Source organism: Bos mutus, chromosome 23, assembly GCF_027580195.1.
Source record: "Bos mutus isolate GX-2022 chromosome 23, NWIPB_WYAK_1.1, whole genome shotgun sequence".
NCBI lineage: Eukaryota > Metazoa > Chordata > Mammalia > Artiodactyla > Bovidae > Bos > Bos mutus.
In genome coordinates, this window is record NC_091639.1 from 9,220,505 (window position 1) to 9,248,442 (window position 27,938).

The window sequence follows — 27,938 nt, forward strand, 5'->3', positions numbered from 1 at the left end:
TGATCCATCAGCTACAACCTGAATGACTTGCAATGTAATTGCAACTATTCTTTTTAAACCACAGTCCAGAGACTATGAAAGCACTGTGATCACATCCTGTGATTCAGTAGGACACAGCAGAATCCCGTTTCTGTAACAAGAAATAAGCTTATATTGAGAGAAACCAGCATCACAAAGAAATTCCAAACCTGTGAAGGAACAACTTGCTCTTGGATTGAAAATGTACATAAATGCTCAGGAGCGTGGAGTCTTTCACCAGGGGCTGGTTCCCAGGCCATGTGGCTAGAAGAACTGGAGAACTGGACCCCATGGCACAATATTTTACAGTTGGGCACATGGCACTTGCAGCTTTGATAAAGAAGCCCCTCTCACTGCCTTCTTCAGAACCGAGCTCAGACTTACTGCACTGTCCCAAGTATGAGATGTTACACGTGTATCGTCAGGATCCATGTGAACACAGGCATTTGCTGCACCTTTTTGTCTTAAAGGATGGGCTGTGTTCTGAATGCATTAACATCACGACCTGCTCAATAAGAAATGAACAATGAGATCTCAGCTTCTGTATATTTCTTCCTATTTCCTGTTTTTACGTGAAGGGAAAGCATGGACCAGAAGAATTACCTGTGTGTTCTCTAAGACAGTAGAGGGTGGAAAGACCAGCCTATCCACGAGAGACCTCATCCACACAAATCTCAGATTCAGCTGACCTCAGTCCACAATGGTGGCCCTTAAATGCTGCTAAGAACAAAGCAAAGATGCTCTTGTAAAGAGTCAACGGAGCCTGTTTGAATGTGTCTTATAGAGCTTGGTGGGAGGTGTTAGGTTAAGATCTGGGTATACCAGAGAATCCTGAAATTTGCTCCCCAGTCTAAGGTCTCTGTTGTCATCTTGTTTGCCTGGTTTGGGCTTTCTCACACACACACACACTCTGAGTGGCCTTAGGTTATTTCCCTTCCATGTCCACATTTTCAAAATTAGAACCAGGATTTGAGCCAGATGGTCCAAAGTGCCTCCAGTTCTAGCTTCCAATACATCTACCATTAAAAAAGCAGAGTGGATTCCACTGCTCAGCCTCATGGGTGCTGACACCAGAACAGACCCCCTCCTCCCCGCCTAGACACACCCCCACACCCCAGATGCACCGTCTCATTCCCACCCCCATTCTTGCTTCACATCCCACAATTCGACCAGGAACCTAGCTCATCAGCAAGAAGACCCGGGTCTAATAAACAATAAAGCAGCTGGAGTTACATCTTCTCTTCAATCTTTATTTGCTACTTCCATTCCTTTATCCCACCAACGTCAATTGGGGAGGACAGCAGGAAGCCACATTTGAAGTGGCACATGTCAGCTGGCGGGGTGATGGTAAGCCGTGGCCCCCAGAGCATCGCAGACATAACACGGGCATCAGGCCCGGAGCACAGACTGTTCAACCCGAGGGCCTGGGAGGGAAGGCCACCACCCACAGCAGTTCAGCTTGTAAAACACTAAGAACAGTTGCATTCATTGTCTTTTTTTTTTTTTTTTTGCTTTAATAATAAAAAAAGAAAACCCAAACTTTCTATAATTTATAAGCTATGTTTTGCTATCTACATTATATATAAAATATAGACTCTGTTTACTTTATAACACACATCTTTTTTCCCCTTGATAAATAACTCTTTAAAATATCTAGTTTACATGCCTTGACTTTTCATAGATAAGTTTTTATACAGATACATACATATATACTCATGTTTGTAAAACACAATAAATACATACTCAACACTGACAACCAAACAGATGCAATTTTGGTTAAAAAATAAAACACAGTAAAAGCACCGGGCAACAAACAGAAAGCCATAATCACTAGAAACTTCTGCCTCCCCTGGGCAAGGCACAGGGCCAGAATACTAAACATGGCTGGATGCCGGACAGAGAAAAGGGCAGCAAAGGAACAGGGTAGGTCGCCAGCTTGGGTTTTGTTTCCCAGCCACGGACAAGAATTACCAAGCAGTCATCGGGTTTATGGGGAGAAACCTCAGGGCTCTGCCAACAACAACATAGCCCTTGTGATGGCTGCAGGGGACAGCAGAGACCCAGACGGGGAAAGACCGCGGACACCAGGGTTGCTCTGGGGACCCTGTTCACACCACCCCGGCAAGCTTGGCTGCCACGCCAAGCACGGAGCCCCTACACGTGACATGGTCTGGTCATCCCTCTACTCACTATTGCCGTGGACAGACGAGGGCAACGGATTCAAGAGTATTCAGTAGTGCAATGCTGTAGCAGCCTGACTGAGAGCCAGACGCTCGGGTGGCCCTCTCAAGGGCTCCAGCAAATAGGAACAGTGATGTAACAGAGAGAGAGTCAGTAGGCCACCGCCTTCTGCTGCTAAAACTGGTGTGGTCACTCAGGTCCGCGGTGCTTACTGACTTCACCTCCAAACTCTGACAACACCACTGAGCCCATCGCCTCTGAAAGCAGCACTGAAGGTTTGCACGCCTCTTGGGAGGAGTCCTAAAGGCCAGTTCAGGGTTGTCCCCTCAAACCAGGGGCGCTGCCCTGCGCACTTCTCTGCCGGGGCTGCGGCAGGCTGGGCAGGCGCCTGGGGGCTGCAGAGAAGCATTGTCACATTACCTGTCTTGCTGTCCCCAAAAGGGAACTGAAGTGCAGGGCTCTGAGAGTTGATTTCAAAAAAAGAAACTCTCCAGTCGTGGCCTCTGGCCCGTGACCTGCAGGCTTTGGAAGCCTGAAAACGGAGAGACAGTGGTGGAACAGGAGTCCTAAGCTGGTCAAGGCCTAGATCTGGACCCATGGGGCGGGGCCTAGGAGAGAGGGCCTCAGGGACTCTCAGAGGTGACCATCTGAACGTACATTCCCCATCCTCGCCAGACACAATACAAACTCTAGACCACTGCGCACATTACAGTCACAATGGGAAATTCTAAACAGCTAGTCTTCAGACTACATTTGAGACATAATTTTTTAAGTGAATTCAGCTTAAGAGCTCAGGGAATACAGGCAGCTGCAGGCCCCAGTTCTCACTGCAACTCTTCTACCAACGAGCCCTGGGACCTCGGGCAAGTCACGTCACCGCTGTGGGCCTCCCTCTTCCCACCTGAGAGTTCTGAGATGCTGCGGGAGGCAGGATGGGACTGAGTCAGAAAACTGGGGTTCCAGTCCTGGCTGAGAAGTGGCATATTCAGTTCCTTTTTTTTTTTGCATTACTTAGCCTCTTGGGGTGCTAGAGAAGACTCCTGGGAGTCCCTTGGACAGCAAGGAGATCAACCAGTCGATCCTAAAGGAAATCTACCCCGAATATTCATTGGAAGGACTGGTGCTGAAGCTCCAACACTATGGCCACCTGATGTGAAGAGCTGACTCATTGGATAAGACCCTGATGCTGGGAAAGACTGAGGGCAGAGGAAAAATGGGGTGACCTGAGGACAAAATGATTGGATGGCATCATCAACTCAACGGACATGAGTTTGAGCAAACTCAGGAAGATAGCCAAGGACAGGGATGCCTGGTGTGCTGCAGTCCATGGGGTTGCAAAGAGTTGGACACGACTTAGCAACTGAATGACAACAACCTCTTGGGGATGCAAAAGGAACTACTGAATATATTGGCTCTGAAGTCCCTTCAGCTGCAGCTGGAGTTACTTTCTCCCCAGGGTACCCTTACCAATGCTGAATTTCCCCCATTCCACCATACCCACCAGGATAAAAGCGATGCAATTAGAAACCTCATCTTTGACCACAGGTCCAATTCAACAGCTGCGGCTATGAGACAAGATCAAGAATTAAGAGAGTCTAAAGGTACAAATGCCATGCACAGCTAACATCCAAGTCAGATGCACTGTCAACGCCCTGCTCCCTGAGAAGAGACATTTTCCTATGTTATTAGGACCAGCGAGAGCACAACCTTGTAACAATCAGCCAACAACTTCTTAAAAATCTCCAGCTCTGCGGTTGGCTGTATCGCCTGCCATCAGAATCAACTTAGGAAGTTGATTTTAAAAGAAGCTGAGTGGTATTTCCAGTTTGGAAGAGGAAGAAAAATCAACTCTTCTATTTGCAGCTCTACAAGGAAACTTCTGGCAGAACAGCAAATGTGACACCTGGCTCCACGGGGAGGTGTTGACAGCCGCAGAGGGGAGCCCCATGCAGGGCAGAGTGTCGAATCACTGTGGCCCCACAGACCCCGACAGGGTTCAACAAGGAGAGCTTTCTTGCCGGGCAAAGAACTGCAGAGAGCACACCTTCCTTCGTGGGAAGCCATGAGGTTTGGAGAAGGAAGGTTTTTGGATTCAGGCGACCCCTCTTGTACTTCACAGTTTTGTGACCCTGGGCAGGTGACTCATCCTCTCAGCCTCAATTTTCTTATGTGTAAAATGGGACTAACAATCCCCAAAACTATAGGGTGGTTTTATGGATTAAGTAAGAGGAGGTACTTGGCTCAGTTGGCAAAGAATCCACCTGCAATGCAGGTGACCCCGGTTCAATCCCTGGGCCAGGAAGATCCCCTGGAGAAAGGAACGCAACCCACTCCAGTATTCTTGCTTGGAAAATCCCATGGACAGAGGAGCCTGGTGGGCTACAGTCTACAGGGTTGCAAAAGTTAGATACGACTGAGCAACTAAACCACCACACTTAAAATACCCTAAACACAGCAGATGATCAGGAAATGTGGGCACACAGGGAGGACTGAGATGGCTCTCTGCAGAGGGAAAAAGGGCCTGGAGAACTTCCGCTTCAGGTGGAGTCGGCCAAGACTGCCCTGAGAGGCCCAAGGTGGGCTGAGAAGGCCCTGTGGTCCCCTGCCGCACCTCTCCCAGGGGGGTGAAGAGGAGTCATAGGGGGAGCTGACAGGGGTCACCAGCTCTCCAGGAGAAAACTCAGAGAACCCAAACCTTCCAAATAAGCACAGAGCATTCCTAAACACTTGTGGGCACCAGGTGAGCACCCCTTACACCCTCTCTCAGAATCTGGAACATCTTCTGAGGCCAGCAGTGGCACGAGCCAAACATCCAGTTATCGGAGGCCCCCCAAAACAATTATGGGGACAAACCAGGCGAGTGGGGACTAACTATGATGATCCTGAAATGGAGCCTCCATGATGCTGGACCCTTGAAACACATTCAACAAGGCAGAGAGAGGGGCTGGATGACTCCAGAAGCTTCATCTAAGCTCCAATCCAACCAAGGATACCCAGTCCCCTGAGGGTACTGCTGGGGGTGCTGGGCTGGGACAAAGTCCTAGAGAATGTTGTTGCGAGCTGGAGATTTCAACTTTATATTGTGGCTCCTAATAAAGTCTTTGCAAGTGACAGGACTGGGGCCAAAGGAGCACTAACGAAGCCATGTACTGTAGCTTTTCTATTAACAAAATAAACCATCTAGGCCTTTTCTTCCACCTGTTCCTGCATCTACCTATCACATGCATTTCAGTAGATAAAATTTGAGTACACTTACTATTTTTCATGCTGCTTTTTAAGAATATATATTCTTCCATATACCCCAGCCTCAAATGAGAATTTTTGTTTTAGACACTAAATATTCATCACAGAGCTCAGAGATCTTTGAGGGGGAAAGAACTTCCAAGTATTTAAAGTACAGAAGCAAAATTGAACCCCCAGGAACAGCTCTACTTAGATTATAAATGACTTAGAAAAATGAGACCCATAGGGTCACTAGTTTCCTTTCTTTTCATCCTCGATCCCACCCCTTTGGGCCAACTAGGAAAAAAAAATTCTTTCTACTCAGCTTCTACAAAAGCTATTTATCCAGAGAGGAATTTAGAATTTAGGAGAATCTGAACCCCAAAAGTCCATGGCACGGCTTTCCACTCAAACTCTCACTGAAAGACTTCCATGCTACCAAACTTCTAGTTTTGAGCTGTTAGCTACAAAAGCTGGCATGCTGATTCTGTCAATGGAGAAGGAACAAATCGTGTGATGGAGAGTTGTAGCCGACTAACCTTCCCACATGGCAGGAAGGCCCGGGAAGCAGGGAAATTCTTTCTAGGAAGATAATTCCTACTCCTCTGTGCTAGAAAATACCAACATTCCCAGGGAATGTTTGGACATGGCGCCACTGCACTCAGGGTCAGTCTGGGATGCATAGCGTATGAGGATGGAGGAGCAACTGATCAGTTAGTTCATTTTGAGACTTTGCCTGCTCAGAGCCTGGGGTGCACTCTCAGCCCCTTAAATTCCCTTCCAGTTCCACTGCGGGCCATCTGAAAAGACTCCAAATGTTACTTGTGTGCCAAAGACAACAGCGGGTTTCTGTGACTGTGAACAGACTCCGTAGACTTACAAGTAACCCTCTCAACAGCCAACCTCAACAAATATCCTATGTGTGGTGAAGAATTAAGAAAAGGAAACAATAGGATAAGTCCTCATTTTCAAAATGTATTTGACTTAAGCTTTCTTTCAAGACCAGGTCTGAATTCCCAAGAGGGATTTTAGTGACAATGGTGGTAGAGAGCATTTATAAACGTGTGTGTCTGTCTGTCTGTCTCTGGTCGTTCCCTCTGGCACCGCCTGCTCCAAGCCTGCAGTTTGCCATCTCCAGTAAAAGCTCAGTAAGCAGAGGGCGTTAAGACAAGAGGGATAGGAGACCAGGGGAGGGAGAAGATGTTTTCTCCTACATTAGCTTTCTCAAGCCTAAGCAAACTATACACCTCAGAGGGTTCTAAACCCCATTTAGAAATACTGAATATAATGTTCCTTATTGTCCTTTTAATACCTAGTCAGAAGTTTTCACTTTTTTGATGCATGAGAACAAAGGTCCAAATAAGGAAAAGAGCCTTGACATTTTTCTCCCCCAAAGGGAAGACGATTATATCTGTGTGAACCTGAAGGCTTCCCTTTTAAAATCCACAAAGTGGGGACTCTCCTAGGAGCCCTTCCCCAGCTTGCCAGGAGAGACAGGTGCAGGGCTGGCTCACTTTCTCTTCTGATGGGGACTTGCCCCTGCGAGCCTGGGGCTCACGGCTGCCCCGGGGCCTGGACAACAGCCCAGGAGCCTGTGGTCAGACCCACACCTCCGTCCTGCTGTCTCCTCGGTCAGTGAAAGGACCATGTCAATACTGCATCAGAAATAGTTACAAGGTGACTCCTTGTGGGCTTTTAATCCTGACACATCCAAAGGGAAATTTTCTTCTCTGCCTTGTCTATTTCAGTGCCCTTGCCCTCACCTTTTGGCTCCAGGGAAGCGATTCTCGGCTGGCCCTTCCCGGCACTCCTTGACCTGGCCTCAGGCCAGGAAAAGGGCAATAAGTCAATTAGGAAGACACCTCCTCCCTCCAGCTTCAGGGGCCCAACCTTCAAGAAAGCTGTATACTTTGCTACCAAGTACTTTATCCCCCGTAGACCCTGTAAGTGGCTTCCTGGAATCTGAACTTTCTCTTTAGCCACCGATCCCCGCCTCTCCCCAGACCAAGAGGCTGGCGTGGCCACCTAACAATGCACCTTCTCCTGCCCGCTGTGCTCGCCTGTTGGATTCAGGGGCCCTGACTGCACAGGGGCATTTGGCTTGCAAAGAAGGCCAAGACGGGGTTGGGGGGCGGGGGGCGGGGGATGGTGGCGCGATGGATGTGGTGCGGAGGCCAGCCATCCCTCCCGGCTGCTCACAGTTGAAGAGCAGGGAGAGGCAGCCTCCCAACTCAGTCTCGATTGGGGCCCCTCATCCCGGTAGGGGCTCGGCCTCCCGGACCCCATTCCCACACACTGCCCCTTTCCACTTCCCGGCCCCCAGACTCCTTGAGGCTACCTCTCCCTTCCCCCAACCCCCACCCCTCAGCCTGTTCCCCACCCCCATCCTCTGGCTGGAGGCTTGGGTCACGCCGGGTCCCCAGTCCGGGTCCCCAGTCCGGGTACCCCCAGTCCGGGTTCCCCCAGTCCGGGCTAGCAGTACAGGGACATCCTGCTGCGCCGCATGGCCTCGCTGATCAGGTAGGCAGGGCTCAGCTCGGGCTCCTCGGTCATCACCGCGATGTTCTGCCACTCGCCCGTCTGGCTGGACCGTTTGATGGTGTCCACCACGCACAGGGCATACAGGCAGTCGTCGAAGGTGGCAGCCATGGTGAGCGGCCGGCCGTCCCACGTGCGCCGATCGTCCTGGTCCTGGAAGGCTTGGCGCACGGCCTGCATCATCTTGATGGTGCCGCGCAGGTAGGGTGAGGGGATGTCGCTGAAGGCCTTCTCGGGCAGCAAGGAGTTGCTGACCGGCGTGGCGTCCTGTACCAGCAGCTCCTGCTCCGGGGCGCTGTTGCGCTGGCCGTACAGGTCCGTGCCCATGGCCAGGAGGCGCCCGGCCGAGCCCACCACGGTCACGTCCTGCTTGAACTCGCCGGGCACGTTGAAGTTGAGGGTGACGGTACAGCACACCCCGCCCTCCAGCACCATCTGGAAGGTGCAGAAGTCGTCGCTGGTGATCTGGCGGATGCCCTTAATGTGGTCGGTCTGCTTCACAAAGGTCTTGAGCAGCCCGTGGACCTTGACGGCCTTCTGACCGGTGAGGAAGGTCAGCAGGTCGATGATGTAGGTGCCCACCGAGTGCAGCCCACCACCGCCCATCAGGTCGTCGCAGCTCCAGTTGTACTTCTTGCCCAGCAGGCTGCCGCTGTGCACCTGCACCTCGCACACCAGCAGCTCGCCCACGTAGCCCTCCTCGATGAGCTGCTTCATGCGCACGAAGGCCGGCAGGAAGCGCAGCACGTTGCCCATGACGCTCATGAGCTTCGGGTAGTAGTGGGCGGCCGACATCATGCGGAAGGCGTCCAGCGGCGTGGCCGCGCGGTCGCAGATGACGTTCTTGCCGATGCCTGCAAGGGAGGACAAACAGCACATCAGGACGCTGGCGCCGAGCGGCAGACAGGGGACGCTGTGGCCTCTACCCCCCCCCCGCCCCACCGCCACCCCCCTCCCCCCCAACCCACCCCACCCCCCAACCCCTCTTCCCCCCACCCCGCCCACCCCTCTTCCCCCACCCCCCCCCCCCCCATCCCCCCTCCCCCCTTCCCCCTCCCCCCCCCGCCGCCCCGTCCCTGGTCATGAACCAGGAAGCCAATGGGTCTACTCTTTTTTTTTTTTTGGTAGTTGCTATTGTGTGTGCACACTTAGTTGCCCAGTCGTGTCTGGCTCTTTGCGACCCTATGGACTGTAGCCCGCCAGGCTCCTCTGTCCATGGAATTCTCCAGGCAAATATACTGGAGTGGGTTGCCATCCTCTCCTCCAGGGGAATCTTCCTGACCCAGGGATCGGGCCCAGGTCTCCCGCATTGCAGGCGTATTCTTTACCGTCTGGGCCACCAGGGAAGCCCAAGAATACTGGAGTGGGTAGCCTATCCCTTCTCCAGGGGATCTTCCCCACCCAGGAATCCAACTGGGGTCTCCTACATTGCAGGCAGATTCTTTACCAGCTGAGCTACTATTATCCTTTTTAAAAATTTATCTTTTAAAATTTTTATTATTTTTAATTGGCGGAGAATTGCTTTACAGCAGTTGTGTTGGTTTCTGCCAAATATCAACATGAATCAGCCATAGGTATACATATGTCCCCTCCCTCTTGAACCTCCCTCCCACCTCCCACCCCATCCCACCCCCCTAGGTTGACAGAGAGCACTGGGGTTGACCTCCCTGTATGACTAACTACTCTTATTACAATTTAAAAAAATCTTATTACACCTTTTATTTATACAAAAATAAGGGGAAAGTTCATAGCAATACAGGCATACCTCAAGAAACAAGAAAAAAGTCAAATAAATAACCTAACCCTACACCTAAAGCAACTAGAAAAGGAAGAAATGAAGAATCCCAGGGTTAGTAGAAGGAAAGAAATCTTAAAAATTAGGGCAGAAATAAATGCAAAAGAAACAAGAGACCATAGCAAAAATCAACAAAGCCAAAAGCTGGTTCTTTGAAAGGATAAATAAAACTGACAAACCATTAGCCAGACTCATCAAGAAACAAAGGGAGAAAAATCAAATCAATAAAATTAGAAATGAAAATGGAGAGATCACAACAGACAACACAGAAATACAAAGGATCATAAGAGACTACTATCAACAATTATATGCCAATAAAATGGACAACGTGGAAGAAATGGACAAATTCTTAGAAAAGTACAACTTTCCAAAACTGGACCAGGAAGAAATAGAAAATCTTAACAGACCTATCACAAGCACGGAAATTGAAACTGTAATCAAAAATCTTCCAGTAAACAAAAGCCCAGGTCCAGACGGCTTCACAGCTGAATTCTACCAAAAATTTAGAGAAGAGCTAACACCTATCCTGCTCAAACTCTTCCAGAAAATTGCAGAGGAAGGTAAACTTCCAAACTCATTCTATGAGGCCACCATCACCCTAATACCAAAACCTGACAAAGATCCCACAAAAAAAGAAAACTACAGGCCAATATCACTGATGAACATAGATGCAAAAATCCTTAACAAAATTCTAGCAATCAGAATCCAACAACACATTAAAAAGATCATACACCATGACCAAGTGGGCTTTATCCCAGGGATGCAAGGATTCTTCAATATCCGCAAATCAGTCAATGTAATACACCACATTAACAAATTGAAAAATAAAAACCATATGATCATCTCAATAGATGCAGAGAAAGCCTTTGACAAAATTCAACATCCATTTATGATAAGAACTCTCCAGAAAGCAGGAATAGAAGGAACATACCTCAACATAATAAAGGCTATATATGACAAACCCACAGCAAACATTATCCTCAATGGTGAAAAATTGAAAGCATTTCCTCTAAAGTCAGGAACAAGACAAGGGTGCCCACTTTCACCATTACTATTCAACATAGTTTTGGAAGTTTTGGCCACAGCAATCAGAGCAGAAGAAGAAATAAAGGGAATCCAAATTGGAAAAGAAGAAGTAAAACTCTCACTATTTGCAGATGACATGATCCTCTACATAGAAAACCCTAAAGTCTCCACCAGAAAATTACTAGAACTAATCAATGATTATAGTAAAGTTGCAGGATATATATTTCAGCATTACTTTAAATGTTCAAGTCGAATTACTTTAGTATTAAACTATCACAACAGACTGGTTCCAAATAGGAAAAGGAGTACGTCAAGGCTGTATATTGTCACCCTGTTTATTTAACTTATACGCAGAGTACATCATGAGAAATGCTGGACTGGAAGAAACATAAGCTGGAGTCAAGATTGCCAGGAGAAATATCAATGACCTCGGATATGCAGATGACACCACCGTTATGGCAGAAAGTGAAGAGGAACTCAAAAGCCTCTTGATGAAAGTGAAAGCGGAGAGTGAAAAAGTTGGCTTAAAGCTCAACATTCAGAAAACGAAGATCATGGCATGCGGTCCCATCACTTCATGGGAAATAGATGGGGAAACAGTGGAAACAGTGTCAGACTTTATTTTTCTGGGCTCCAAAATCACTGCAGATGGTGACTGCAGCCATGAAATTAAAAGACACTTACTCCTTGGTAGGAAAGTTATGACCAACCTAGATAGCATATTCAAAAGCCAGAGACATTATTTTGCCAACAAAGGTCTGTCTAATCAAGGCTATGGTTTTTCCTGTGGTCATGTATGGATGTGAGAGTTGGACTGTGAAGAAGGCTGAGTGCCGAAGAATTGATGCTTTTGAACTGTGGTGTTGGAGAAGACTCTTGAGAGTCCCTTGGACTGCAAGGAGATCCAACCAGTCCATTCTGAAGGAGATCAGCCCTGGGATTTCTTTGGAAGGAATGATGCTAAAGCTGAGACTCCAGTACTTGGCCACCTCATGTGAAGAGTTGGCTCATTGGAAAAGACTCTGATGCTGGGAGGGATTGGGGGCAAGAGGAGAAGGGGATGACAGAGGATGAGATGGCTGGGTGGCATCACCGACTCGATGGACATGAGTCTGAGTGAACTCCGGGAGTTGGTGATGGACAGGGAGGCCTGGCGTGCTGCGATTCATGGGGTCGCAAAGAGTCGGACATGACTAAGCAACTGAACTGATCTGATCACAGTGATTTAAATATTAAGATTTATTTTCATACATTTAACTAGCCTATATTTTACAAATATTTTTAAATGTTTGCCAATATCAGGTGTTTTACTTAATATTTTATTTATATTAATCTGTAACATTTCATATATAGTTTTATTTGTAAAATTAAAATATTAAATATAAAATGTTCTATTAAAGTACACAATATAGGTTTTACATATCAAATATACTTTGTCAAAAGTTATCTTACACGTGAAATGTTTTACATATTTTTATTTGTAAAATATAATTTTTATTAAAAATATGTGTAGCAAAGAGAATAGTATTTTTATCTGGACAGAACTGGAATAAAGATGAAATCATGGCCAATGTAAGTCTGATAAAGTATGAGGAAGAATTTCTTAATTGCATACTTCAAAAGTCTAAGTTTTTACCTATCTCCCCTACAACCACCAACAAAGGATTATGTTTTGTGTGTTTTCTTGTTTATTTTGCATTATGGGTTAGGGCTGGCAGCAGTCACAGATGTGTTTGTTTAGTTTTCCAGTTCCTTATGGGAGAGCGGATATTCCTTATATCTGAGACATGGGCGGTGACTCAGCCCTGGAGACTGGGGGTATTGGCACCTCTGGCAATGGAGTTGAGACCAAGTAAGAATTATGCTTATAGTGATTTAGCGTGTCTGCACCATGACTATACTGGGTACGTAAGTTCCAGGGAGATGGATGCACTTTAGGAAACTAAGCTGTTCTGGGGCAAGAGAAGACCAAGGATCAAAGGCTAGGAGAGTGAAAGGAGAAGAGGATTTACTCCAAGATAAAGGGTCAGGGAAGAAAAACTCAGCTGAACCTGGAGAAACAGTCATGTGGGACTCAAAAAAATAAAGTAATAATTTAATAATTTAAAAAATCATACAGATTTGTTAGCAAGCCAGATTGGGGAGCTTGAGACAAGGCACCTTGCCTTCTACGAGGTCTCTGCTGTGCTGTCATGTCCCGCACATCGACCCCCACTGTGGAGCACTCCAGCCACAGACGGGGACAGGCCACAGGGGAGATGGTGCCATGAGACCCGGCTGTCTCGACCACGGGAACCTGACTTGACAAAATCCACGGACACTGCCCCCCAGCTGAGGTAAGAGGGTCCCGTGGAAGACCTACGACTGTGAGTGTCTGTCCGGTGGAAATGCCTGGGCAAGGCTATCGGCATGTGGGACTCTCATTTTCCCACTGGAAGAGCAAGCGGAGCAATGGAGGTGCCCGGCACAGATGGGAGAAAATAAATACAATCGGTGGCTGTGAGTCTCCTAGTGTACATCAAATTCTGGCCCCGAGTGAAAGGCGTGGAGCCCACACACCAGCCCCATCTCCTGGCCTCCTCTACGTTGGCAGAGTTGGACTGGCTGTCCTGATGCCTGTGAATGAGCAGCAAGAAGCTTCTTGAAGTCTGAGCAACCAGGTGAAGACTGAGGCTCCAGCAGAGGGATAAGGAAAGCCTGGGTTGTCCTGTGCACTTGTGTGACATCGCGTTCTGATAATATGATCCTATCGGCACTGGACTCCTGCTGGCAGGAGCAGCTTTCTATGTAAACAGATTAGCAGGCCACACAGGTACAGGTGACAAAAGGTTGCCCAAATCTGCCTCACACCAGCTGGGCACAGGCTGTGGCTGCTCCCATACCCTACCTCATGGTCTGCAAAACCATCCCTGATGGCCATCTTCTCAGCTACCGGTCATATTAATGACACATGAAAAAAGAAGTTGACCTGACTTTTCTACTATAAGAATGATAAGATAAAATAGTAAAAGAAAACATAAATTGAGAAAAATAATCCACTCCCCTCCACATACCCAAAGCAATCAACTCACGGGTAATTCTTTGAAGCTCTGTAGATGAAAAGACACTGATGAAAGCTATTGACTCCCTTTCCAGAAAAATGCATGCGTGGGTCTCCCAAGATTCTGAGACACAGGCATCTCTTCCTTTGCCTGTTTAACTATATTGTGATCCCACAAGAGACAGCAGCTTCCTCAAGGAACAAGGTTGGGCATTCTAATTTCTTAGGTCTCCACGATGCCCACAGCACGTTAGCGGCATGCACGTGTGTGCCGGAAACCAGTGAGTATTGCTGCCTGGCCCCATGTCTCTGCCTACCGTCCTTTTCAATGTCCACACTTTACAGATGGGTCTTGGCAACGTCTTGGCACACAATACTGTATCTTCAAAAATCAGAAGAGACTTCTAGGAATCTGTCATAAAGAAATCTTCTAAAATGCGATCACAGCTTCTTGCCCAAAGATGACTCTCACTGCATTATTTATTAAAGTGAAAAGCTAACAACAATGCAAGTGCCCAACGATAGGAGAATGTGTAAGTAGGCTGTAATACAGCCACATAATGGAAGATTGTGCAACCACTGAAAGCGATGCTCATAAAGACTTTTTAGTGACAAGCAAGATGATTATGAGGTCATGTTAAGTGAAAGGGCTCTATTCATACACATACTATGATCTCAACTCTCTCTTAAAAGGACAAAAAAAAAGAGAATACATCAAAATGTTTACGGTGGTTAATTAATTAATACAATCAAGACTGATCTTTATTTTCTTCACTACCATTTTCTAAGTTTGTATTTTTATGGTCAGAGAAACATTGGGTTTTTTTAGGGCCAAAGGAGTCATAAAGACTTCATGTGATGGCAGAAGGGCCCTTCAAAGCCAAGGTCCCAGAGCTCTCGGACCTGCCCCCGTTGTGCCCAGAGAGCTGGGAGAAGCCCCACCGACGCTGAACTCGTGATGCTGCTGAGGCTCAGGCTCTGTTGCCAGGTCTTCCCGCCCATTTTCCCAAGACTTCATGATCCTGGTGATGGCTATGTACTCTCTCAATAAGATCAATTCACAAAACTGTACCCACGTGCCTAGCTCATGGATGGCCCCCTAGGGTTCTGCAGGATAGGTATCTCCATCGTAAGTTATAACTCCTGTGCTGTGCTTAGTCGCTTAGTTGTGTCTGACTCTGTGACCCCATGGACTGTAGCTCACCAGGCTCTTTTGCCCATGGGATTCTCCAGGCAAGAATATTGGAGTGGGTTGCCACGCTCTCCTCCAGGGGATCTTTCCGACCCAGGGACTGAACCCTGATCTCCTGCATTGCAGGTGGATTCTTTACCATCTGAGCCACCAGGGAAGCCCAAGAATACTGGAGTGGGTAGCCTAGTCCCTTCTCCAGGGAATCATCCTGACCCAGGGATTGAACCTGCATTGCAGGCAGATTCTTTACCAGCCAAGCTACCCAGGAAGCCCTGTGGAAACCCTTATAACATACTGGGCTCTTTTTATTGGACTACAGTTGCTTTACAGTGTTGTGTTAGTTTCTATTATACAAAGGGCATCAGCTATATGTATACGTATATCCGCTCTTTTCTGGATTAATGTATTGTTTAAAAACATAAGATATTGCTTCTAACTTAAAGGGAACCCCTAACTCAGAGCTAGCAGACCCCTCACATATCTATAAAGCACAGTTTATTTTTTCTCTTTTACACAATCTTTCCTCAACTCTACTTCTTGGTGGGGCTTTTTAAAAGTCCACTCTGGGACCCACCCCCCACAAAGTCCTTAGGTTTTCTTGGCCTTCTTTTCTTCCCCATCAAAGTCTGCCCTTCCAAAATGCCCAGAACCTGAAACTCCCATGTCCTTAGCAGTTTAACAAGAATCGAGGACACAGGCTGAAAGAATACCATTCTAACCGTGGACTTGCAGTCATCATACGCTCTGTGTGTTTGTGTAGTGTGTGTGTGCATCCATGTGGCGCAGAGCATTCCTCTTACCCCCAGAATCATGAGCCATGTGAAGGGAGCCTGCGTTATCTATGCAGAGGGGTGGCACAGCCCATAGTCTGGTGTGTCAGATGCCACTGACTGTGTGTAGGGATTTTTCCCAAAGAAAGCAGACAAGTCCCTGCCCTCCAAATCACCCTTGTCAGCCTGGGCTCCGGGTCTGGTTCTCCAGAAATACCGTAGGTCCCTGGTGCCTTCCTGATTTTCATGACTTAGCACCTCGCCTTTCTTGCCACTCCCAGAGAAAGTGCTGGGGTGGGCTCTTGAGAGAAAAGCCTTCCCCATTTCGTGTTAGAAAGGAAATAATAAGTAGAGGCACCTCCCTAAGCCCAAGGCTCTGACCTTCCTTTGCTGTGAAAGTAAGTAGATTTTCCCAGGGAGACAGGAACTGAGGAGGTCAGGGAGAGGCAGAGGGCTGCCTGCCCTCAAAGGCTGCCCACCGCCAAGGCAGCCATGGCTGACTCCTAAAGGGAAAATCACCCGCCTGGTCTCCGCTTTGTAAACCTCAATAGGACAGCCTATGCTCTGGCACTCCTGGGCACACAGCTTTACCAGAAGGACAGCAGGGCTGGCCCCATAGCCCTGCATCCACATGTCTCTCAGAGCACCACACACACACACACACACACACACACACACACACACACACATTTCCTTTAGGTTTGGGGTTCCTATTGTCTTGTGGTGAGATGTGTCCTTCTAAAGCAAAACATCCAAAACTTTAGGCCTCAAACAATCTTAGACAAAATCATGCAGCAGACAGAGGCCCCAGGGGTGGGGAGAGGGAATGAAGACTCAATGTTTACTGGAGACAGAGTTTCAGTTTAGAAAGTGGAAAATTTGAGAGAGAATAAAGAGGAGAGTTGCGCAATAATGTGAATGTACTTAGCGCCACTGAACTGTACAGTTAAATATGGTTAAAATAACATGTTTTATATTGAGCTTTACCACAACAAAAACAAACATTAAAAAAAAAAATCACGCAGCAGAGAATCAAACAAAGGGACTCGAAACACATGGACCTGATTCCACTCCGAATAAACAGGCGATGTGAAATAGACCGGGACAATCCCAAGTGCCCAAGGAAAACCACTGTGTACTTGGCCAAACCCCAGACATTTGCCAAGCAGCAGAAGAGTTTCAACCCTGAATACTCACTGGAAGGACTGATGCTGAAGCTGAAGCTCAATACTTTGGCCACCTGATGTGATAAGCCAACTCACTGAAAAAGACCCTGATGCTGGGAAAGAGTGAGGGCAGGAGGAGAAGGGGGTCACAGAGGATGAGATGGTTGGATGGCATCACTGACTCGATGGACGTGAGTTTGAACAAGCTCCAGGAGATGGTGAAGGACAGGGAAGCCTGGCGGGTTGCAGTCCATGAGGTCGCAGAGAGTCGGACATGACTGAACAACAACATTTGTGCTCAAAGTGATGTAAAGGAACAGCGGGAGCTTTCTTGACACTCATGACGATGGCAGTCGGTGGTCACCCTGTTGTTCCCTCCAGCAATACCAGGGTCCTATGCTCAGCCCGCTCCACATGGGGCCCTGTGATGACACCAAAAGCAGCTGTCTAAGAACCTTGCTGTATTTGTTAGGGGGTACAACGTGACTCTGGTGGGTGGCAGAAAACACACAGCAACCGGCCCGGATGTTGTGGGAAAGTCTTCCTAACCCACCTCCACGAAAACCATCTGCCCCTTTCCATGAGGACAAAGATCTTAAGTTGGGTCTTTTGGAAGCCTTCGGATTGGAACCAACTTACTTTATCAAGTTCAAGGTCCCCTGTCAGCAAATAAAGTAAGAGCTCCCAGTGCTTAAAGTGGTGAGATTAATGCCTTCTCACCCAAGTCACGGAGCTAAAGCTGGGGAGAAAATGAGATGATGGTAAATTTCTGGAAGGTGAAGGTACCATGTGCAAGGCAGTGCGCCTGCTCTGTGTTAGGAGCCTTTACATGAAATCATTGCGGGAGTTTTACCACCATCCTGAAGTCCTTCGTGGGGAGACGGAGAGTTTTTCTGCTGAGAGTGTGCTGCATGCGTGTGTGCTAAGTCGCTTCAGTCGTGCCAACTCTTTGCAACCCTATGGACTGTAACTGGCCAGTCTCCCCTATCCATGGGATTCTCCAGACAAGAATACTGGAGTGGGTTGCCATGCCCTCCTCCAAGGAATCTTCCAGAATCAGGGACCAAACCCGAGTCTCCTGCGTCTCCTGCCTTGCATGGAATCCAAAAGTGGATTCTTTACCACTAGTGCTGCCTGGGAAGCCCCCAGGTGTGCTGTGTAACTGATCCTAAACATCCATGCCCTGGGAAGACTCAGTGCCACAGGGAAGGAGTTTCCAACCAAAGGACCCTAAAGTAGAATTCAGGCAGCTGCGCCATCACACCCTCCAAGCCCAGGGTCTCCACACTATGGCTGTGAACCCACCTGTCTCTCTTTCCAGAGACCAGAGTTTTTATGGGAGCTGATACTCCATCCCAGGGACCCTGCCCCCAGGAGTGGGGTAAGGGGTTCCCCATTGACACTTCTGGGGAAAGACACATGCTTTCTTCTGTCCACAGAGCAGCTGTGCTCTCCTGCCCTGGATCAGGTAGGTTATCCCTGGATCCCCAGAGAATCGCTGCCACCCGGCCACTTAGAGCCCTTCTTTAGCACAGTCAGCCTGGAACTTCAAAACATCCCTCGCTCCCAGCACATTTCCAATCACACACTCCCTTATCTTCGATGATCTTTGAGGCCAGTGCTCCGTTTTCCACCGGTTCTTCCTGGTGATTCCACTTCTGTTGACAGCCCCTAATCTTCTGAAAGACAGAGTGGATGCTGGTCCTACAGGCTGGCAGAGCCCCCACGAGAAGTCCCATAGGATATGGCTTCCTAGTTCTCTCTCCCCTTCACACAAGATAAGAGAGGGCTTTCCCTGCATTTCCAATGGGGAACTCATTCTCTTCATTTACATTCCTTTCCTTCAATATTTCTGTGTTAGGCACACACAAAAAAAGAGTAAAAAAGATGAAAAGGAGCTCACAGTTTAGAAGAAGAAACCAACCAGGAAATGAGTGATTATGGGATCTAATAGATTATAGGGTCTAATAGAGGGATGAACAATGAGAGCAGAAGGAGGGGCTACCCAACTGACTTGGATATGATACAAAACTCTGCTGGAGAGGGGACATTTGGGCAGGGTTCTGAAGCATAGGTAAGAGTTCACCTGTTTGTTCAGCAGCTTCAGGTCTCATTTAGAAAATGGTCTAAAACAAGAGTGTTTTTTAAAAAAATTCTTTTGAGATGCAATTTGAATTAAACAAGATTTTCACTGTTTAAAAAAATAAAAAATGTTTAACCTGGGTCTGAGAAACCACAAAAATTAGACTACTTACAAAAAATTGTGTGTATCCTGATGTTAAATTTTCTGAATAAGAGGGTCAGTGGAGTCTTAAAAGGGTCTCTAATTCAAAGGAAATCAAGCAGAGCTAACGTTTATAGTGAAGAAAAAAGTTTTTAAAGACCAAGATAAATCTCTGGCTTCAACCGAACTAGGTATCTGAACAGACAGGGCTACTTGAAATCCTACGTTCCTTGTACCCAGAGACACGGGCCTTTGGTCAGGTTCACCCTCTGACTGTGACACTCCACTTAGTCCAGCTCAGTCCCTTCCTTCCTTCCTTATCCCCATCCTACGGCCATATCTCTACCCCCCTCACCCCACACACACGTTTTCTTTCTGCTGAGAATGCACATCAGCTGAAATGACCTATCTAAACCCCACTCTGCCCTCTGGGCCTTCCTCCGTATAAATTGGGAGCAGAACCCCCTTGGAGAGGTTAAATCCTTCATCTTCAATCCCCATGACAGTTCCTGACAAACGACTTCCTAACTCACAGCCCAATTCTGATGCATTCTCAATACTCCCAACAGAATTTAAAATAGCAACCACCACCATTCACGGAACACTGGCTCTGTGCCAGAAGAGGCTACGTATTTTACACACCCTTCCTTTTTTTTTTTCATGGACACAACCCCACAAGGCAGAAACGCACATTGTCCCCACCTCACAGATGCGAAAACCGAGCCTCTGCAAGGGGAAGCTACCTGCCCGCGGCACCGCAACTCAATGGTGAGGACAGCTGGGATCTGATCCATAGACACGTGCTCCCATTCTGGCTGGCCCAGTGTGCCTGTCACAGAAGGGCAATGCCCAGGGCACCACAGAGGGAGCTCCCAGGAGGTAGTGCAACTGGCTGTGGTGAGCACCAGAAACTGGGAAACAGTGGTGGGGGTGCCAGGGGTGCCCAATGCCCAGCTGGGTGACAATTCAAAGTCTCCCATAGCAACTTCTAATTTCAAACCTGAGATGGAAATGGGTCAGGGTGATGCGTCTTCAGCTCCTTTTGTCAAGGATGCTGTCAGTGGGCTCTGAAAGAGTGGGGGGAAGCCAAGGAAAGGAGGTCAGTGTGGGTTAATATGGATGGGACTTGATACTGAACTGAATTAGATGTTCAAGTGCTGTTCTGTACAAAACCTTCCCTTGCAGACCAGCCCACATTCCACCAACCTCTTATGGACTTTCCCCCAGTACTCTGGCTTGTCGTCAGTCTTCCTCTTGCACAGGAACCCGTCAGGGGTTAGATTTTCTCAGATGGTTTCACATACAATGGTATATTCTAATTATAGCTCCTATAATACCCACAACAGGGAGAGCGCTCCTGACACACTTCTAATTGGGGGTTTCCTTATTGGTTCCTGGTAGCTCAGCTGGTGAAGAATCCGCCTGCAATGCAGAAGACCCCTGTTTGATCCCTGAGTCAGGAAGATCCACTGGAGAAGGGACTAGGCTACCCACTCCAGTATTCTTGGGCTTCCCTGGTGGCTCACATGGTAAAGAATCCGCCTGCAGTGTGGGAGATGTGGGTTTGATCCCTGGGTTGGGAAGATCCCCTGGAGAAGGGAATGGCTATCTGCTCCAGTATTCTGGCCTGGAGAATTCCATGGACTGTATAGTCCATGGAGTCACAAAGAGTCAGACACAATCAGTTCAGCCTCAGTCAGGACTGAGCATGAACATGTACACCAATACTATGGCTAATACAGGTTGAGGAGATAATCTTGGGAAGTTTCTAGCCAGCTCCTTCTAGCTCCTTCCAGCCTGGACATCCCCAGGAGAGAAAAGAAAAGCTCACCACTTCTAGCCCAAGGGGACCAAGAGGAGAGGTTTAGAAACAGCAGGTAGATAGGTGGGAGCCAGAGACCTTCTAGGCTAGAGGCAAGTTTCCCAACCTCCCTGCCTAGAGGTGGCACATGCAGACACCCAAGTGAGGGGGGCAGGGAGGTGGTAAGAGGGTCCCTGGGGGGACAGAGGTCTGGGGCTGGGTGCAGTGGCTGCAATGGTCAGGACTTGGGGACAAAGGGAAACGGCCAGGACCGTGGGTCCTGCTGTGTTGGTCCTAAAGAGCCAAATGACACGTACCGCACGTCAGTGGTTATTACCCTGGGGCGTGGCCTGTACCACCACCACCACCACACACGTGGACAAGCCAGGAGTCAGAGGCACCATCTGGATCCAGGGAACAGCCAGTTACCTAAGCCTCACTTTCACCATAGAAGCAGTCACATTCTGCAGTTAGTGGCGGGCAAAGGGCAGAGTGCTGAACTCCTGGGCCACCAGACTCGTGTAAAGAGACCAAGGTACTTAAAAGAAAATATAAGTGATCAGGTTGGGTGAGATGACCAGATTCACTATCATTCTACTTCCTACCTTCGTCCCTAAAGATGGGGCTTAGAATGGCGATCTGGATAGCTGCAGAGAAATAAAGAAATCTGTACTTCCTCCTAATTATAGCGGGAGTTCTCTCCACACACCCAAAAGCGTGGGACATACCTGTTAGCTCCCAAAGCCACCTCCCCCGGAGTCCCCGACAAAACCTGAGTCCCTAATTGTCGACAGCAAGTCAACACTACAGAGAAATACTGTCCTCACTGTATATGTAATAATATGAATGGAAGACAAGACTTTAAACTAGGCAACTTCTCAAAGAAAAAAAAAAGTAGCAAACACTTTCCATCTAAGAGGAGTTATGCTTTAGTGAAGGGATCATAGGTATATTCACCCAGCAGATTTTTTTTACTTTAAAAAAACAGTATACTTCACACTATTTTAAAGATAGAAAGATCCAGAAACACTGGATTTCTTCCCCCAGAGTCTCCTGCACACCAACAAGCGGTTGGAGTGAACAGCGGTCGTGCACGTGCAATAGACCACAGTCCCTACCAGTCCCCGCAGCGTGGCTCTGTTAGCTTTCTACTGCTGCCCTAAAAACGGCCACACACGTGGCAGCTGAAAGCAGCACCCACTTGCTGTCTCACAGTTTTCTAGATCAGAAGTCCAGGCGGGCGCAGCTGGGTCTCTACTTAGGGTTTCACAAGGCTGCTCCTGGAAAGAACAGGCTTCCCAGCTCAGATTGTCTGCCAAATTCAGTTCCTTGGGGCTGCATGCCTGAGGTCGCTGCTGCTTTCCTTGCAGCCTCTAGAGGCACCATCTTCAGGCCAGAAACAGTATCACGTGGAAGGAAATTCTTCCCACGCTTGGAATCTCTCTGGCTTCCCCTTCTGCCACCAGCTAGAGGGAACTCTGTCCTTAAAGGACTCCTGTGATGAGATTAGGTCCACCCAGATCAGGGCAAAGGTCATACTCAAATGACCCCATCCCAGGTCCTTCATTTGCCTGCGAGCCCAAGAAAGACCCAAGTAGAGAAAGATTCTCAAGTATTTTCCAAGCAAAGGGCTTCAGACACGTGCCAACATTCCTTCCAGACCTCCCTTTGCTTTTATGCTCTTGTGGTAGTTTTTACTCCATCAAATAGGACTTGGTGAGCTACTCTAGGCTTTTTACAATCTATTATTAGTCTGCTCATTACCACGGAGATTGTGTCCTCAATTCAGGGCTCCCTGTAGACAGCGGTAATAGGAACAGTGCCAGGAAGGTGGCAGACTTGGCCTCTGGGGGGCTGGAAAAAGCACAAGGAAGGGAAGGAGAGCTGTAACAGTTATGAACCCACCAGGTGCTCAGGCTTCCCGTCAGCTCAGTTAAGCATCACACGGGCATCATTATCCCCATTTGTCCAGAATAGAGGACCGAGGCTAAAAGGGATTGCCCAAGACCATAGAAAGACGGCAGGTCTGCCTGCAAATTCAGTTCTGTGATCCCAAGGCTCTATGTCTTCTATTTTCCATGTCGGGAATTGCTACTAATGGGAGGGTGGGAGCAGCTTTATAGGACTGAACTTCAGAGCACCAGGTGGGTTGAGAAAAGAAGCCCAAGCCCTCTGGGCCCAGCTAGAGCCCAGCACAGAGCTGAGAAGCCATCAGGAAAGGCAATGGGGGGATGGCAGAAGCCAGTTACTGCTTGGAGGGGGCGGGCTGGAGGTCCCGCCTGGGAGGACCACAGCCACTGTCATCCTGGACAGGTAGATACACCTGGGCAGTGTCAACTACAAAGTGGCACTTACCAAGAGCATTGCCAAGGACTGAACAACAAAGGCATTTGCCATCTGCCTTTACGGAGATTGAACAGCTGCTACAGCTGTTGACCTTTGACAAGCCCTGAGGGAGTTCAGGGTGGAGGGAGGAGCTAGTGCTCCAGGGAATCTGATAGCACAGGTCTTCAGAGAGTTGGATGTATGATCTCAATCCTTGCATCTCCTCATATCTAGAGAAGCACTAAATCCCTTCATGGTGACATCAGACCCTCATGACTAACAGAAACCCTTTTGTAAAATGAGTGCTTCATGGTATTGAACTCCCCCTTCTCCAAAACCTTATATATTGACTTTCCCCCACTGCCACTTTGGAGCAGGCTCTCAGAGCCCTCTGAGATGCTGCCTCCCAGGCCGCAGTCCTCATTTTGCCCCAAACAAAGCTTAACTCACAACTCTCCAGTTGGACATTTTTTTTTTTAGTCGACAGCAGTGAACTCGCAGAGCAACTGAAGGAATATGATCAGGAGGAGACAGGCTGAGGGAACAGGCCACGTGGCGACTGGGTTCCCACACTGAACAAAGGAAAGGGCCCCAGCCTTCTGCACGCAGCACCTGACATCTTGGCAGAAGGGGCTGGGCAGCAGTGGGCCTTGCCACACACTTTAGCCCTGAGAAACACAGAGGCAGCAGCCAAACCACTGTGGGGCCACACTCCCGCCATGCTGTGAAGCCCAGGAACACAGATCCTTGGAGGAATAAACACCTCCAGAAATAAACAATAAATATAGCCAGAAAGCTGCCCAGGAAAGGAAAGCAGCTCAATACCCTGAAACAATGGATCTCACCCTTCGGCCAGAAGCAGAGGGAACAAGTCAGCTGTGGGACCATCTTTAATTCAAGAGCTCCGGTTTCTATTCAGGGGACCAGACAATGATAAGAAACCCCTCCCACAGCCAGAAGGCAATCCAGAGCCAGGGCTGAGAACCAGCAGGTCAGCATAATCATTAACAAACCACTTCCCAAAGCTCTCTCCAGGTCTCAGACCAAGTCTGTGACAAGGGGTGGGGAGGGTAGTGAGGATTAGAAACAGAGAAGTAATCTAGAATGAACTAGGGTGTTTGTGTGCGTTTAGGGCAGAGTGGTACAGATTTGTGACGTTCAGGGGCTGTCATGCACCCACATCAGCCTGCTCCACGTGGAAATTTCCCACTTTGGGCGTCTTGGCAGGAAGCAGAGCATCTTCCCATTATGGAAGCCAAGCCGGGGGTTGTTTCCCAGCAGCCTTTGCAGCAAAAGCACAGGCACACTTGGGTTTGGCCAGCTAGGGATACTACCTGGGCCTGGTACCCAAAGAAGCTGAAGTGTGGAGAGTCCAGGCCAGCAGGAGGGATAGCAACCTCAACTTCCAAAGCAGTGACAGTGACGCCAATGATGGCCCCTGCAGCCCAGGACCAGCATCAATGCAAGCAACCAGGTCCATCCACATTGGTGGGGTTCCTCTGTGTCATCTGGCCCGATTCCAGCTGCCAAAGTCTGTCTTTGTTCTTGTTTTCCAAGGCTGTCTCCCCGGGCTCCTGAACATTTCTGTGATGCATTAATGTCCTTTTGAAAAATTCCATTCTGATAAAATCAGCCAGGCAGTTTCTGTGGTTGGCAGTTAACATGCTTCTCTAATACAACAGGTTTACAAGCTTTCTGGACTTCTTTCTGAGATTGATTTCAGCGCAGAGGAAGCACTGAGAATCTATAAATAAAGCAGCCCAAGATCCCACGTGATTTATTGGAGCGAGGAAGTGGAATGGGGATCAGGGCATTTGGAACGGTGTGACCCAAGCCATCTGACACTGAGTGAGCTCAGTTCCCTTATTATGAAATTGGAATAATAACGCCTTCTTCACAAGGCTGCCTTAAGTGTGAAATGACATATAGGTACTATCCTGACACATGAAAAGTGCTCATAAATGTCAGCTGAATTTAATAATGCATCCAGATAAAAGCTGCCCATGTCAGCTCTGAAAGCAACAAAAGTTGAAAGAGATGGGGTGGGCAGGGAGATAAGTACAGGGCAGCAAAGGGGGTGGGTAAGGTGCCAAGACTTGAAGTCAAAATGGGTCCTAAGTCTGGCTTTGTTCCTGATGCCATGTGCAAACCATCTTGAAATGGGGCAGATATCTGGCCCCGTTGAAGGCAGAAGGAGAAGAGGGTGACAGATGATGAGATGGTTGGACGGCATCACCAATTCAATGGCCATGAACTTGGGCAAACTTTGGGAGATGGTGAGGGAAGGGGAGGCCTGGCGTGCTGCAGTCCATGGGGTCATAAAGAGTCAGACACGACTTGGTGACTGAACAACAACAATCATCTGGCCCTTCCAGTTTGGTAGGACTGATGAGAATAGGAAATGAATAGTACTTAGGAAAGTCTTCAGGAAGAAATAAACCTAATTCAAGAATGAAGTTACTGCTGAGATGCAGTAGAAAAGTGTCCCCTGAAAAAACAAATCTGCTGCATCGTTCTCTGCCTGGAATCCCGGGGCTGGATGCTGGGCGCTCTCGTGAATGAAAACAAAGGGCAGAGCCGACAGGCACCAGCTGGGGTGCTGATTCACTTGACACTGGGCACACCCCTGGCATTACTGGCTATGTGTGAGGCCCAGGGAGGCAAGGACAGGCAAACGGAAAGGCAAAACCAGTGTGAGACATTCAGCTGAGCACCTTAGCAGCTGCTCCTGTAAATAACTGAAGCTCAGCGGTGATCTAGGCTGCGGATCAGAACCCCTCTTTCCTGAGAACCGCCCCTCACCCTTGGTTGCTGCTGATATTTGGACGCATCTGTGCTCCCATCATCACTAGGATGAGGGTCTTGTCCACAGAGCTCAGAACCTTAGAAATGGGCAAGACTTGGAGAGGGTGAGGGTGGCAGGGGAAAGTTTACAACGCCCTTAATTGGGCACAGAGATCCAGGCCACCCTGGAGCAACCCAGATGCCAGCCACATCCTCCCTGCCCCAGCCTTTTCTCTTAAAGAGATAGTGTTCGATTTTTCATCTCTGGACCAGTCGACAACCCCCTGCACTGAGCCCATGAAGGTTTCAACAGGTTTAGCCAACCGTGGCTGAAAGGCCCAGGTGCTGGCTAGGGTGAGTCTTAGAGCTTTGGAGGTCTTGTTGTTTTGTTTTGGCAACAACTTGTAAACAATGCAGACTCTTTTAAAGGCAAAAGCCTAGTTGGCAGCAACTTCCAACTGGGTGCGTCTGGGTGTGTATCTGCCTGAGCAATGCTAGTTGAAAGCCTGAGAAGCTAGAAGTTTCGTGGGCTGCCTGGTGATGTCAGGTGGAAACAACCCCACTTTACAGAAGAAAGAGTGGGCTGAGTCAAGTCTTAATACTCTCTCTTCCACTGTGAGACCCTGAAGGAGGCAGGGGTACAGGTGATAAAGGCTCTGAAGGCTCTCCATAATCCTGTCGATGCTCCTGAGTGGAAGGGACTCCCACTGACCCCCAGAGAGGGTTCTGCAGGGCACAGAGCTGGAATAAGCCTGGCCTGGGGCTCCTGAACACCTGACCACTCAGCAGCCTTGTACCGGACTGCGGGGGGATGCCCAGATGCTAAGGCACAGCAGAAGCCCTAAAGATGTGCCAGATGCAGACAGAGAACAGGGACAGAGACCCAGGCTTGGTTCTCTCTGTTCCACAGTGGGGCAGGGTGTCGTTAAGACCCCTAGAGAGCAGACAGCTGTGGGTTGTTCCCTTCCCTCCTCCAAGTCAAGTCTCACCCCCCTCACCCTGAGAAACGCTTGTCATGCTTGATCACACTGAAGTCTGCTTGTCCACCCCAGGAAGAAGGACTATAGAAACAACTACACGTACTGATTGAAAGGATTACGAGGTACAAAGCACCTGGTGAGGTGCAGCTGCGCTCGTCAGTTCCTCCCAACGCCCTGGAGAGTCACCGTCATCACCGTGTCACAAACCACAAAGCCAAACCCTCAAGAGTCGATGCCCAAATTCACACCCCAGTAAGTGGTAAAGCCAGGATTCAAACCATATTCTGGTTCCCTCCTCGTGCCTGTGACTCATCTTGAAAAAGTACATTGCATGAGATATCACCTCACACCTGTCAGAAAGGCCATCACCAAAAAATCTACAAACAATAAATGCTGGGAGAGGATGCAGAGAAAAGGGAACCCTCTTGCACTGTTAGTGGGAATGTAAATTGATATAGCCACTGTGGAAGACAGTATGGAGATTCCTTAAAAACTAGGAATAAAGCTACCATATGACCCAACAATCCCATTACTTACAGGGCATATACCCTGTATAACAGAAGAAGACATGTGTACCCCAGTGTTCACTGCAGCACTATCTACAATAGCTAGGACATGGAAGCAACTTAGATGTCCATCGACAGATGAATGGATAAAGAAGCTGTGGTACATACATACAATGGAATATTACTCAGCCATAAGAAGGAATGCAGTTGAGTCAGTGCTAATGAGGTGGATGAACCTAGAGCCTAACATACATAGAGTGAAGTCAGTCAGAAGGTGAAAAACAAATATCATATATTAGCGCATATACATGGAGAGGGCAATGGCACCCCACTCCAGCACTCTTGCCTGGAAAATCCCATGGACGGAGGA

At 48.4% G+C, this 27,938-nt stretch overlaps 1 protein-coding gene across 1 annotated transcript in view; it reads right to left on the reverse strand.

Annotated features, from left to right (window-relative positions):
• Positions 1–1,247: 1,247 nt before the first annotated feature.
• The window catches only part of GFOD1 (Gfo/Idh/MocA-like oxidoreductase domain containing 1), a 103,657-nt gene continuing 76,966 nt past the window's right edge, over positions 1,248–27,938 (reverse strand). The window contains exon 2 of the mRNA XM_005904492.2: positions 1,248–8,813. Within this exon, the coding sequence (XP_005904554.1) occupies positions 7,894–8,813 (920 nt within the window). The 3' untranslated portion in view covers positions 1,248–7,893. The remainder of the gene's footprint in view (positions 8,814–27,938) is intronic.